At 40.7% G+C, this 15,364-nt stretch overlaps 1 protein-coding gene across 1 annotated transcript in view; it reads left to right on the forward strand.

The window, feature by feature from the left end:
* The window catches only part of Myo3b (myosin IIIB), a 425,075-nt gene that overhangs the window by 175,288 nt on the left and 234,423 nt on the right, over positions 1-15,364 (forward strand). Inside the window, exons 14-19 of the mRNA XM_015478942.2 lie at positions 2,479-2,570; positions 2,903-3,017; positions 8,978-9,104; positions 10,824-11,034; positions 11,823-11,970; positions 13,385-13,538. Coding sequence (XP_015334428.2) covers positions 2,479-2,570; positions 2,903-3,017; positions 8,978-9,104; positions 10,824-11,034; positions 11,823-11,970; positions 13,385-13,538 — 847 coding nt within the window. The remainder of the gene's footprint in view (positions 1-2,478; positions 2,571-2,902; positions 3,018-8,977; positions 9,105-10,823; positions 11,035-11,822; positions 11,971-13,384; positions 13,539-15,364) is intronic.

Raw genomic sequence — 15,364 nt, forward strand, 5'->3', positions numbered from 1 at the left:
GGGGTGGGGTGGGGGGTGCAGTGCTGGAGCACTTGTCCAGCCTGGGCGGAGCCTGAGTCAATCCCTGGCTCCACAGAAAACCCAAGCAAAACCTCAAGCGTCTTCCCTACCATGCTCTTAGTTTCCTCACACAATGGAGGCTGGCGTGAACATTAAACAAGTGAACAGGAAATGGAGTGAGAAGCATTTATGTTTCTCTGTGGCTTCTTGATTTGTTTTTATAAGGTTCTCTGCTTCTTTCTTTGTCCCTAAATTAGAATGATTTTAACCTTTAGGGAGCTACCTCTGACAGGATGGAGACTGTCTTGTTCTGTGCTCACATGTAAAGTGCTCTTTTACAAAGCTAATGTGTGGAGTGTTCCTCTCACACCTGCCCAGATTTCTGGGGAGTGTGGCTCTTCACTCTCCTCACCTGCAGCATGGGCTTAATAATGCCAACTCCACAAGGCTCTTAGGAGAATTGAATGAGGTGAAGAGAAGGAAGAGCCTTACAAGTCCTATTCATCCATGGTGGTTCTTATCATTTGTGGGCACTCTGTAGGATTCCTCTTCCTGGTCCCCTTGTTGCTGGGTGTGGTCTTACAGTCATTTCTGGCAAATGGGCATTTACTGGTAACTCTCCAGAAGCCAGCAAAGAGTAAGATGGTAGCTGCCCCATGGGCTGGGCCACTCATAACTACAATGAACACAGTTAGACTGCTGATTCCTCTCCACAGCACCATGGATGGGGACTCTGAGCAGGAAGTAAGCCTTGGCTGAGATTAGCCACTAAGATCTCATGGTGTTTACAATGCTGGAAAGACCTAGCCATTCCTGGTAGATAAAGAGATGGAAATCAAACCTAATTAATGCTAGGGTTGGATTTTGAGGGGAAATTGGAAAGAATTGAGAATCAGAGATGTTTTCTAAAAAACTGTAGGAAAGTACGATCAAGATGGGTCAGCCTAAGCCTGCACGTTTAATGGAAGGTTAAGGAACAAGTGGTATTTGTGCCAGGTGTACCTCCTCCAGACCCAGTGCAGCCCCCATCCCTCCATACTCAAGGTAGAAACCAGGAGGCAGACCCCAGCTCCCATCCTCATTCCATCTATTAGGCTGTTCTTTTGGTTGTTTCTCCAAAGCATGTATTTAAACCCACCCTCTCCATCACCTCTGCCATTCCCCTATCTAGGCCACATTGCTTTCTCACCTGGACCTCCCAATACATCTCTCTGTATGCATTGTGGCTTCTTACAATCTAGTCCCATGCTGTGGCTGGACAGTACTTTCACTACGGATCTGTTCACTTCACGTACTTCTAGTGCCTCCCAAGTCCCTGTGTGGGCTGGCGCTCCCTGCCTGTCCACTCCTTCTCACTGGCACCCTTTTCAACCTTCATGGGTGTTGTGGTCAGAGCCCTTGTGTATGTGTTGCTCCCTGTTTAGAAGCCTTCTTTCCCCTTCTCTTTGTAGCTCCTTCCAGTCCCTCTCCAGACATTAGGGCTTCACAGGTCATCCCTTTTCCCAAAACTCAACTCAGCCCCCTGCTCATTTCTTTCAAAGCCCTCATCTGGCATTCCTGTTTCTTTCATCTAACCCATCTCTAGAAGGAATGCCCCCAAAAGCCATGAATCTTCTTAGTCCTGTGTCCCTGACACCCCACAGCACAGTACCTGCCTTGATCAGTACTCAATACATTTATTAGTTGAATAGTAGCCTTTTTATTTTGTGTCCATATCCCATAACATCATATCATATACCTTAAATATACACAATACAATTTATTTTAAAAGATAAAGATTAATTTTTAAATTTATTGAGTAACAAATGAGTGAGGAATGGCAGATAGGGACATCTGGGATACAGAGCAGTGATAAGAACATTTCTCCCATCATAAACTGACTCCAGCTCCCAGGCTGTGCACATATCTAAAAAGGCCCTGACCAAAGTGGCCTAAAAGGGGTAGACAGCAGAAGACCAGAGAGACTGAGGAATGGCATTTCGAGTGGTACCTTGACAGCACACCAACTTGGGAGCCTGCAGACCTCAGTTCTGGGACTAATCCTTCTCTGTAGGACCTGCAAGGGACTTCCTGCCCGAGGTACCAGGAAAGGAGGAGTTTGACTGATCTAAGTTGAACCTCACTGTTTCTGAAGCAACAGGGGTTACTAACAGAAGGCATGTGACAGATGAATAGGTGTGGGGCTGGAAATGAAAGAGCTCTAAATATGTGTAACCTGAGCACCTACCTGTTCCATTCTGTAAAACCTCCCTCTGCTTATAGTAAAGTGTGTTTAAATATGTAACATTGTGAGGATTACATTATGAATCCTAACTCTATTACTATTCAGCAATTGGAGTGAAGTATATTTAATTAGCTGAGAATGAAAAATTACCATAGAATATTTTGCAATGAATGGAAATGATAAAAATGACTTATGATGGGGAATCCCAGAATATGGTATTAATAAAGTCTCTTTCTCTTTGTTTTAGGGGAGAGAAAAATTTTCACATATTTTACTATATTTATGCTGGTCTTTATCACCAAAAGAAACTTTCTGAGTTCAAACTTCCTGAGGAAAAACCTCCTAGGTAAGTATCAGGGTTTTGGCTTGTTAATTTTGCATGAATGTACAATTAGCAACTGACAAATTCAGAAGTAAATGGATCTGCTTTCCTAACTGGAAACTCACAACCTATTTAACTTAAATACATAGGAGGAAGTGGCCATTTGCATTTTCTAGAATATTCAAAAACTCAACTACAGCCATTTTACTCAGCCTTGTACACCATTATTCCCCCGAAATGTTAGATGGTAAAGGAAATTACTTCCAAAGGATCCAAAGTGGCACTTGTCCTGGAACCTGAGGTACCATTTTCTAAGTCAGTGCTCATTGTATTTGGCCATATTCCATTTCATTTAGGTACATAGCTGATGAAACTGGAAGAGTCATGTATGACATAATTTCCAAGGAGTCTTATAGAAGCCAGTTTGAAGCAATTCAGCATTGTTTCAGGATTATTGGATTCTCTGAAAAGGTAAGTGATTGTCAGGAGAGAAACTCAAGAGTTACTATTCTTCAATGACCATGAGTGAAGACATGGATGTTCTAGCTTGGGGCGGGATACTTTCCACATCCTACAGTGGTCATCTGAGAAGGTCTTGCTACTCAAAGTGTGGTCTGAGGACCCAAACTGTTATCTCCTGAGAACTTATTCAAAATGCAGACTCTTGGGTCCATCCAAGAATGACTGAATCAGAATCTGCATTGTAGCAAGACACCCAGTGGACACAGAGAAGCACTGTTGTCAGGATCATGTATCTATGAATTCTTATCACTATCATCAATTCACGATAGCTGAATAACAAGCACCAAGGCAAGAGTGTCCCTTTTTGAGTTGGAGTCATTCACCATGAAAGTGAATTGTGACTAGAGTATAGGAATGCACCCATTACATCCAAGCTACAGAATTATTTTTATGAAGCACCTCTTTGTGCATGGAGACAAATTAATTAAAACCCTTTTAACTTTTTTGCTGTCACTTCCCTCTCCACAGCACACAGCTGTACATTTTTAACTAGAGTTTTAAGTATTGCACTACTCTTATCACACAGATAAAGGTTGTCTCTATTAAATACATGCTAGGAGTGATAGACAATATTTATAACCGAAGGCTCAAATATTATTCAGAGATACATTATGTCATAGCATCAACTTTGCAAAACATATAGTTTCTTTTGCTTTTCTAACAAAGGGAGTAAATGACTAGAAGGTAGGTAAGAGTGTTACATCTTAAGGAAATAGGTTATAAAACATTCCAGTCACCTTGGGACAGCCACTCGGAATAGATTGCTTCTATAATCCAGTGAGTTTGGCTAGCCCTTCCCTCCTCCCTAGCTCGGTTGATTTTAGTCATAATAATACCTTTCTTTTTTCCATCCAGCTGCTAATTTTCTCTGTTGGCCTCCCACTGACTTTAAACTGACAGACAGTGGAAAATCCCAAAGGTCAGATAAAAATAGAAATATATTTCCCTTGGCTCCTTAGAGGAGAGCAATTAAACAGGTTTCAACATTGTTAAAGGAGCTTTATGTTATTAATTTACAGAGCTGTTTTTTATCCAGTAAGCATCACCAGAACACTCAAAGTGGAGTGGAGATGACAGCAGAGTCATTTCAAGTCACCTGGGTCATTCCAAAGTGTTTGGGGGCATATGTCCTTAAAAGCTACAGGAGCCATAGCAAAGTCAGCCCCTAAGGTTGATAGTATTTTACTCCTAGGGAATATACAGATGATTATAGAATGCTATGAAGAGACTGGCCCCAGCTCTAATAGAATGCATACAATAAGCTATTATAATAATCCTTTAAATACCCCTGATAATAATCAAACAGATGCTGTTTTAAGGTAACAAAATTAAAAACAGAAGAAATTAAGTATATATTCTTGAAGTAAGCCATCCCTAGCCCCTGTGTAAAGAAAAGTCCAGTAGAAATGAATTAATGAATGAATGTATAAATAAATATGAAAAGAATTAAATAAAAATGATTGTGAAAATTCTTAATTTGTGCCTGGTCTACACTGTTAAATGTATAACTGTAGTGTAATGGCATGTCTCTGTATCTTTCCCATGTTCAATATTAATTCATACTTGAAATAAACCAAATTATGTCAGTTAGTAACTGTGGAAATTTGAGGAAGAGGCTGGATCTTCTCTACCTGACATTAGATTGTGTTTATGTTTGTGCAGACAACCTGTTTTGCTGGATTAACTCAGTTCACTTTGTGTTTATAAACTCACAGTAATGTGACTAAATTCAGAAAGATTCAGTTTAATGAAGTCAGGCAGCAGATGCCAAATGGCTGATGTAACAGAACTTTCTCTGAAGTTTTTCTGGCAGACATTTCTAGGCAGAACTTAAGTGAACTGGTCAATTCAATAAAAATTATGTTTCCTGTCCTTCTTGGAAGGTCATTAGTCGCCTGCAGAAATCCCTGAAGTTTTTCTCAAACCCTTAACAGCAAAATTATGAATAGCAAACCTTGGTGTGGACTCAGGAAGATGAATTTTAATTCTGGGATACTGGCCAAAAGTACTGCAAGGAACACTTGACTATGAGTTTATTGTAAAGAAACTTCTCTGGTGGAAGGAACTGTGTACTAATGATGATGGTGTCTTGTAAGGGTCTCAGGGGATTATTCCTAAAACCCTATCGTGAATACCAGTGCTTTCCAACTTTTACGTCTGGAGCCAAACCATACTGTTTTATGTTTAATATTATGCTTGTTTTGCTGGTATGAGAATTATCATAACATATTAAACACACGGAGTTTTAAAATGTGTTTATATTTAATACCACATGAAAACTTTTGGGGCTGATGGACTAGGTGATGGTCAAGATTGGATATATCCTGCAGATCCCTGGGTGCAGAGGGTTAAGGAGAAGGCTTAAGTTCAAAGCAGAATTTCTTCCCTTTCTTCAAAATAGAGTATGAATCCAAAGAGTATTGCTGAAGAGAGATTGAAGGGCTTTATGTCAAAATATAACTTGGGGGTCTTGAGGTGTCCAATGTCTCCACTTAGACAATAGGGTACCATTGACTTTTAAGATGCCCAGTTGTGAACCTCTGCCTAGGAAATGAGTAAGGTGCTGGATAGAGCTTATAGGGAGATGGCCCTGCAATGGTCCTAAGGCAGGGCTTGGGGCAGAACTGGTGAAAAACTAAAGGATTTATAGAAAAGAAAGAAGGCAAAGCAAGACTGATAGGAGAAGTAAATTCCTAAGGAGGCACAGGAGGACAACTGCCTGAGAAGCCTGGGAGCCAGGTTGAGGGAGAGTCCAGTAAATCAGTGCTAGGTTCTTCTCAACTTTCAGCCTGGCCTCAGCTCTTTCTGGGGAATGCTTACATCAGTAAAGAAATGCCTTCTGAGAAAAAGGGAGAGGCAGCAGAGACCGTGCATCCACAGTGGGGCTTTGATGGAGGACACTGTCCCCACTTTGGCCACCTGATGGAGAGGCTGAGTTCACACTCATCCACAGTCCAGGAAGATGACCCAACTGGAGGACTTCTTAGTCTTCCTGATAACATTGCTTGTTCTCAGTGAAGTTATTTCATTTTTTTCATATAGAAAGTTGGAACCTGATGGGAAATAAAAGAGAGAGCAGCGAGATAGAGACAGAAAAGGCAGAGGTTCCAGAAAAAGTGCCATAGTTGGAGATGAGGCAAGAGAAAACGACATGAGAGAGGTGAAAAGGCTTCCCCAGGATGTCTGTGAGCAGAAATGAAGAGAACTTTGAACAAAGAGTGTGGGGGAAGGTGGAGTCATTTCACAGATGGACATACAGCAGAATGAGCTCGCCATGACTGTATATGGGTGATGTTTGATGCAGACACAGTGGTGGTTGTAGGTTCCTAGGTTATAAAGGAAGCTTTGATTAATCCATATGTAGGGCTAAAGGAGCCAAGAGGGGGAATAGCCCAGAAATGTGCATAGGGAGCACCCTAAGGCTAATAACCCCTTAGTAAGGGAACCTTGGATACTCCTTCCCCACTTCCCTCACTGAACCAAGGAAGGAGACTCGAGCTACCATTAACTCTGGTGAGTCACACAGTGTTTGAACCTAAAAGTTTTCACTCAAGGTCATGGTAGTTTTCCACTTTTGTTGGCTGCCTGGGCATTGTGTTGAAGAGATGCTTTCCAGAGAAGCAACAGGGCGGGATGCTGGTGTCAAGGGCATGATCTTTGAGAATCATCATCCCAGGGGCGAAACACCTAGAAACTTTATTTGGGGAGGTTTTGAGCCTTGTACTATAACATATAAAAGGTAATAATGTTTAATTAGAGGAAGTACATTTTTCCTCTAAGAGTATTCCAAGTTTTAGATACCCTCCTGAGGTAACTGGGTATAGAATAGCAGATGTAGAAGTCACTGCCTGAGACTCCTTCACTCCCTTGGATCTGCCTCCGAGGGAGTCAGGAGTCGCCTGATGCACTCAGCAAGCCTCACACTGTATTGATCAAGGTAATGAGGTGCTGTCATGTTAAATCCAAGCGAGTCCCAGAAAACCCATTTGGTAGGTGTTCTCCTTAGCCACTTTTAAGTCGTGTGATTAAACAGTGATTCTTGAAGTCAGAAACATGACATCTTGCCTTTGATTTAGAAGTTAGAAGAACAATATTTATCTGCGGGAGAAGCCAGCTTAGAGTCCTCATTTGTCTTTGTAACATTATCAGGTATCCAGCAGATGTCACTGTTAAAGCCTGTGTTCAGTTTTTGGCTTTACTGAGTAATGTTTACAGGAAAGCTCAATTTGGGGGGCGATGCTTTATCAATGATGTAATGACAGTTTCTATTAGTTTGCTACTGTGTATAGTACTAAATCAAGTAATCTGCCTGAGTATTTTTGTGGAAGCATTTTTCTTCTTCTATAAGCATAAAATGCAGAAATTTCCTAAGCATGTCATTGCTTCAAATACAGAAAATGTAAATTCTAAAATAAATAAATAAACTTTATTTTTAAAAAACAAATAGTGCTACATAAATATTCAATTTTTAATATAAAAGATGACTGAAATAATCTGAATTGTTTTTACTCACATTCTGACATCAAATATGTGAGGTCTTTCCCCTCCCCACCCACCAACTAATTCTCTGACACCAGCTGAATGGCCTACAATTCAATTCAATTCTATGTACCTGAAATTACCATCAGATCCCTTAAGACTGCCCCCACTTCAGGCAACAATTGCAAGTCCCAGGACTCCCGTGGTTTTGACAGACTGGTTATAAATTAGGGGTTACCATGAACCTCTCCCATGTTTGATTTGCTGCAATGATTTATAGAACTCAGGAAAACACTTTACTTATTGTTCAGATTTAGAAGAAAGGATAAAACTCAGGAATAGCCAAAGGAAAAATGCAAAGGGAAACACTGGTATTAAAGGGCTCAGAGCTTCTGTGCCCTCTGGGCATGCCACTGTCCCTCACCTCCATGTAGTCACCAACTTGGAAGCTTAGAAGCCCATTTTTTAGGGGTTTCAATGGAAGTCCATTACATATGCTTGATTGATGAAGTATTGGCCACTGTTGATAAACTCAGTTTCTGGCCTTGCTCTCCTCCCCAGTTTGGTGGGTTGGAAACTGAAAGTTCTAGTCTCTAGGCACATTCTTGGCCAACCAGCCCCTATCCTGAGTCTATCTAGAGACTAACCAAGTCACCTTATTAGCATAAACTCAGGTATGGTGCCAAAAACAAGATTTCTATCACCCAGTGTCAAGGATTCTAACAGCTCTTGTGCCAATAACTGGTGATAAGGGCCAAATATTTATTTATTATTATATATCCCAATAACACAGATAATTCTAGTGAGTCCCAAAGCATTTCCTGACTTCATTCATAACTGTATGCTGCATCATGTAACTTTGAGATATTCTAGTGAGCCATCATGGGATGTGCTCCCAACTCTGTCATAAAAGCTACACTCAAAAGAAGTGAAAGGAACATCTCTTTTGATTTGATGACAGGACCATACCTGAATTTGGGAGCTGGCATTGGTTAGGGTTCAAAGCTAAAAAGTGGCTAAAGAACAAAGAAGGTCAGTTCCCTCTTACACCACTATTCCAAGGAAGGAGGGTCAGGTTGCAGAGCAACTCTGTTCCACGTGATCCATCATTGGTCTAAAAGTGTCCTCAGTGGCATGGTTGAGGCTGGGTTGCTGGGTGTTCCAGTCAGCAATAATGAGGAAGAAAGTGTGGAGGGTGCATGCTCACCCCTAGAGAGCCTGGTCCTAGAAGAGGCCCTCATTATTCTGCCCATTCCATTGTTACTATTTAGTTAATTTCACCACTAACAGCAAAGGAGGTTGGGAAATTTGTGTCTGCCTAGGAAAGGGGTGGGGGATGATGGAAAACTAGCAGTTTCCACCAGAGAGCTAGTGACTCATTGGTTTGATTGGCAATGACCTTCAAATGCGGTTCTCCATGTCCTTTTCAGGAGGTGCACTCCGTGTACAGAATTCTGGCTGGAATTTTGAATATCGGGAACATTGAATTTGCAGCTATTTCCTCTCAACACCAAACTGATAAAAGTGAGGTGCCCAATCCTGAAGCTTTGGAAAATGGTAATTATTTGATGCTTCTGTGCTGTGTTGCCAAGCAATATTTCTTTCACTGTGGTAGTTTTCTAAAATCTGTAGAATAAAATGCAGCTGTAGCTGATTCTACTGGCTCTGGATGTTTTCACTAAGCAGCATTTCCCTAAGGATATCCTATGGAGTATCAGTGCTCCATCCATAGACTGCAAATAGGTATTCCACAGAAAAGAATTCCATGGCCAGTAACTTTGGGCAGTGGTTCTCAACCTTGGCTGCATTTGAAAAATGTTTTGGGGGAAAAATGCAGGAATAATTTTTGGGAAAAAAAATGATGCTTCTGAGTAAGGGCTTATGGGATTCTACTGCCTAAAACAAGGAGGAGATTGGTCCTTACTGTGAACCTACCGAATCAGCATCTGCAGGAGAGAAAGCAGGCACCAATTTATTTTTAAAGATCTGTGGGTAATTACGGTGGCACAAAGAATGAGAATTCTCAGTCATAAATAAGCGAGCTGATTTAAATACAGTTAAAAAAACTTTCTGTGTTAAACTGCAGCATTTTTTAGGACCTTTAATATACTAGTGTACTTTTTGACTCTCTAAGAGAAGAGAATACAGACTATGACATTCTCTCCAACCACACCCTCCTTATCCCCCTTTTTTTCATCAAAAACCTATTTAAAATAAAAAATAAATATATTGTTTTCTAGATAAAAAAATAAAATATAAAAACACCTTACTTTAGGTCTGGGAATGTAGCTCAGTGGTAGAGTGCTTGCCTAGTATGCACCAAAAGCAAACAAATAAACAAACAAAAAACCGATATTAGTGTTACAGGTGATAACTGGAGCCCAAAGAAAGTGGCTCTCCCAAGACACACAAGGGAAGCCAATGAAAGAGCTGAGAATTGTATTCAAAAGTTCTAATTCCTGGCTGAGCTCTCTTTAAATACAGCCAGGCATCATTCCTCAGTGATACCATCAAGTATCCAACTTCTAGGCTGTGAGGTGGGTGGGCCCTCTCCTATCTCCAAATCAGTGTATCAGAGTAAAAGACTTGGGGTCTGCCTCTAGGGCTCATTAGCTGTTCAGTCTTAGTGTCATGGAAAAAGTATGGGTCCAGAGAAGGCTCAGAAAACCTCTGGATGTGTGCGCACATGCACCTGCCAGCCCTGAGGAGTGCAGAATCCTGACTATCAGGCTAACAGCAGCTGATAGACAGTGGACCCTTTCCATCCCATGAGAAATCTAGGAGCATCCTCACATTTCCATTATTTTAAAAGTAGCATGGTGTTTTATGCATGAATATGAATTAGCAATTTGTCAGAGACTTCTCTGGTGCTGGCTGTCTGCCTTTTTCTTCTGAAACTGTATTCTCTACTGAAATGTTCTATTCCCCCTTTGCACGTGCCTTGTCCACTCTGATTTAACACAAGACAATTCTTTGTGATGCTATGTCTTTGGAAGCCATGTGGAATGCTTCTCAGATAATCCAAAATAAAAACCCACAATGCAAAAACAAAATAAAGCAAAACAACAACAACAAAATACTTATGAAGAGACTTCAGATCAGTTTGAGAGCCACTGTATCCATCTAAATGCTTCGTGGGGCTAGGGTCCCAGCTTGTTGATCTTGAAGTACCTAGGATACAGGCTTGTACCTAGAAGGTGTTGAATAAATGCTGAACCATAGACTGAATGAAGGGATGGCCACATTTCCCAGTGTCATCCTTACTTTTTGTTCCAGCTGCTTCTATTCTCTGCATCAGCCCCAAAGAGCTGCTGAAGGCCCTCACATCCCACTGTGTGGTCACCCGGGGTGAGACCATCGTCCGCGCCAACCCTGTGGACAGGGCCGCGGATGTTCGGGATGCCATGTCGAAAGCTCTGTATGGGAGGCTCTTCAGCTGGATTGTGAATCGCATCAATACACTCCTGCAGCCAGAGAAAAACATATGGCAAGTGCCCCCAGAACAAGCGAAGGCCTGGGAGAGCAGTCCTCAACCTGGTGGCTCTTGGGGTCTACAAGAGGAAGCATTTTGCCTTCTCTGGGGTTTTCTTTAGCAGAGCGTTCAGGCTTTCTCCTTTAAAAGACAAAATAGAATCCAAAAGAATCAGAGTGTTTATAACAGGGAGGAGAATGATTGATGGAGCCATTCCAGTGAGTAGGCTTGGCTGGGAGCTGGACAAACTGAGTTCACACCCGAGGTCTACAGCTTAATCAGCTCCATGTTCAAAGTTACAGTTTTCCCATCTGTAAGATGAGAATGATGTATCTATCCTCCTCACTGTGTTTTTGGAATCACATGGACATTTATGAAAAGTTTTAAAGTACAGCATCTTCCATTATTACTATGACAACCCCCCGCCCCCAAAGCATTGGCTATTAGTTGTTTCTTATATTGTGGAGGAAATGACAGTGTTGAATTCTGAACAGCACTCTTCTGAACAAGCTCTGTATAATGCATATGCAGAGGCTATAGCCCCTGCATTGATGTAATAGATGGAGCTTCTGATTAGGGGCTTGAAGGATTCTAGTACCTAAAAAAAAAAAAATACTGTTGAAAAACCTAATGAACCAATGGTTGATGACATAAACTGTCCCTGCCTTGGAGGTGGCAGCATGCAGCTTCTATCTGCATGTGGGTGGGCCCATGTGTTGATGGAATCTCGGGCACACATATTCTCATGGTCTTGAGATGAATGTTTCCTCCCTTGAAGGATTTTATTCATCTTTCTTGTGCAGTCATTCAGGTAATGGAATGAATGTGGGAATCTTGGACATTTTTGGATTTGAGAACTTTCGGAGGAATTCATTTGAGCAGCTCTGCATAAACATCGCCAATGAGCAAATCCAGTACTATTTCAATCAGCATGTCTTTGCTCTTGAGCAGGTAAGAGTGAACTCTGAAGTTACTAAACTGGATGGGAAAGGTGTCTCCAAACTTCCCATGATTTGAAGCAAAAACCCTATTAGAAAGACTTAAAGCCACTGATCAGATGGTCCTGTCAAAAAAACTATCTACATTTAGTATGAAAAAAAAGAGATATTGATTTCTGTGGACACTCACATTTTCTCACTTGATTGGAGCTGGTGACAAGCCAATTACGTAAGTCTCGCTTCAAAATTCTTTCGTGCATATTACCTGAAATACTTTACTCTCTTCTGTTTGAACCCCAAATCTCTGATTGTGTCCAATATGACACAATATTTAAATAATAAATATTATAAATAAATATTAAATATTTGAATTCAGGTCATAGGTTTTTAAAAAAAATATTTTATTTTTTTTTTTAGTTATAGGTGGATACAGTGTCTTTATTTTGCTTTATGTGGTGCTGAGAATTGAACCCAGTGCCTCACGCAGGCTAGGCATGTGCTCTACCTCTGAGCCATGACCCCAGCCCCAGGTCATAGGTTTTTAGTACCTGCATTAGCCATCCCTATCTTCCATCTCCTCTGTACCAGATGCCTCAGTAACTGGAGGGAATTAAGGTCTGTTTGTGGATTTCTAGAAATATAAGTCTTTCCTTTCTGAGCTCAGTGATAAGTTCCATAGGGTGAGAAGCTTGCGGACCCAAGGGGTGCCCTTCTTCTGTGGCAACAGCCTGCATAGCAAAGCCTACTCCACACCAACCCTTACTTAAACCCCAAGCTTTCCTTCTGCATAAAAGAGACACAATAACAAATATTCTGAACAAGCTCTGTAAGTGCAGGGACAATTATTTTAATGCAACTATATGAGGACACATGAACTCTGCTGTAATTAGATAAATACAGAGACACCAAGTGAAAATACTGTGCCAATATTGGTTTTATCATGGCAGCTGGATAAATCTGCAGAGCATGCCTCACCAGCTCATCCTGCACACAAGTCAACTTGGCTTCCATCCATTTATCTCCCTGGGAAATCTGGAGTTTTTCTAGTTTTCTAGCCCAGAATGATTCCTTTTGTGTAGAATGTAGAAGTCTTCTTTCTTCCTGTTTTAAACCATATTTATCACCAAAATATTTTTTTTCCGGTTTTACTTTGTGCATAAGTATCTAAATTAGGAGCCCCCAAGTCTGTGTTTGGGAGACAACTTTTGCTGGCTTGAGCTGCCTGCTACAGGCCACCTATAAGCCACACGTAAACGCACAGCTGCAACAGGCCGGTATGCAGAAGATTCCTTTACTGCACACATCCAGTACATCCTGTTTTCCATATGCATTCAAGTTTGCCAAACCTGGAAAGTCCAGGCCAAAGTATCCTGGTGGTATTGAGGCCAGTTTCTGGCTAGAGAGATTCACAGTCCACTTCCTTCCAGATGGAGTACAAGAATGAGGGCATTGATGCTGTGCCTGTGGAGTATGAGGACAATCGCCCACTCCTGGACATGTTCCTCCAGAAGCCCCTGGGCCTGCTTGCACTTTTAGATGAGGAGAGTCGGTTTCCCCAAGCAAGGGACCAGACCCTGGTTGGTAGGTATCTTTTGGAAAAAAAATGGGCACATCTACTTCTTACAGAAATTGGTTTCATGTCATCAAGTGAATGTGGGTTTTTAATTTTTTAAAATTTGCTTTAATTAGTTATACATGACAGTAGAATGCATTTATGCACTTTGATATATCATACATAGATGGGATATAATTTCTCATTTTTCTGAGTGTACATGTTGCAGAATCATATTGGTCACGCAGTCACACACACACACACACACACACACATATACACAGTAATAATATCTGTTTCATTCTACTATCTTTCCTATCCCCACATCCCCTCCTCTTCCCTCCCATCACTTCCCTGTACCTAATCTAAGGTAACACTATTCTTTTCTACTGCCCAACCACTTTATTGTGAATTAGCATCCACATATTTGACCTTTGGTTTTGTGGGATTGGCTTATTGTTATTATAATAAGCCAATCCCACAAAATAATATTGGCTTAATATTATTAGCATGATATTCTCCAACTCCAACCATTGACTGGCAAATGCCATAATGTTACTCTTTTTTAAAGTCGAGTAATATTCCATTGAATATATATATCCACATTTTCTTTATCCATTCATCTATTGAGGGACTCCTAGGTTGATTCCATAGTTTAGCTATTGTGAATTGAGCTGCTACAAACATTGATGTGGCTGCATTACTATAGTATGCTGATTTTAAGTCCTTTGGGTATAAACCAAGCAGTGGGATAGCTGGGTCAAATGGTGGTTCCATTTCCAATTTTCTGAGGAATCTCCATAGTGCTTTCCATAGTGGTTACACCAATTTGCAGTCCCAACAGCAATGTATGAGTGTACCTTTTCCATCACATCCTCACCAACATTCATTGTTGCCTATATTCTTGATGATTGCCATTCTAAAGGTATATATGCTAAACCCAAGGCCAGTATCATTCTAAATGGAGAAAAATTGAAAGCATTCCCGCTAAAAACTGGAACAAGACAAGGATGCCCTCTTTCACCACTTCTATTCAACATCATCCTTGAAACTCTAGCCAGAGCAATTAGACAAAAGAAAGAAATTCTAGGGATACAAACAGGTGAAGAGGATCTCAAACTATCACTATTTGCTGAGACATGATTCTATATCTAGAAGATCCAAAAAATTCCACCAGAAAACTTCTAGAACTAATAAATGAATTCAGCAAAGTAGCAGGATATAAAATCAACACCCATAAATCAAACACATTCCTATATATCAGTGAAGAATCCACTGAAAGAGAAATTAGGAAAACTATTCCATTCATAATAGCTTAAAAAAATAAAATACTTGGGAACCAATCTAACAAAAGAGGTGAAAGACCTCTACAATGAAAACTACAGAACACTAAAGAAAGAAATTGAAGAAAACCTCAGAAAATGGAAAGATCTCCCATGCTCCTGGATAGGCAGAATTAATACTGTCAAAATGGCCATACTACCAATGACATTCTTCATAGAAATAGAGAAAGCAATCATGAAATTTATTTGGAAAAATAAGAGACCTAGAATAGCTAAAGCAATTCTTAGCAAGAAGAGTGAAACAGGAGACATCACAATATAGACCTTAAACTCTATTACAGAGATATAGTACCAAAAATGACATGGTATTGGAACCAAAATAGACTTGTGGACCAATGGGTACAGAATAGAGGACACAGAGACAAACCCACATAAATATGGTATGTCATACTAGACAAAGGTGCCAAAAACATTCACTGGAGAAGAGATAGCCTATTCAACAAATGGTGCTGGGAAAACTGGGGATCCGTATGTAGCAAAATGAAATTAAACCTCTATCTCTCACACCCTGC

This window comes from Marmota marmota, unplaced genomic scaffold (genome assembly GCF_001458135.2).
Source record: "Marmota marmota marmota unplaced genomic scaffold, marMar, whole genome shotgun sequence".
Lineage (NCBI taxonomy): Eukaryota > Metazoa > Chordata > Mammalia > Rodentia > Sciuridae > Marmota > Marmota marmota.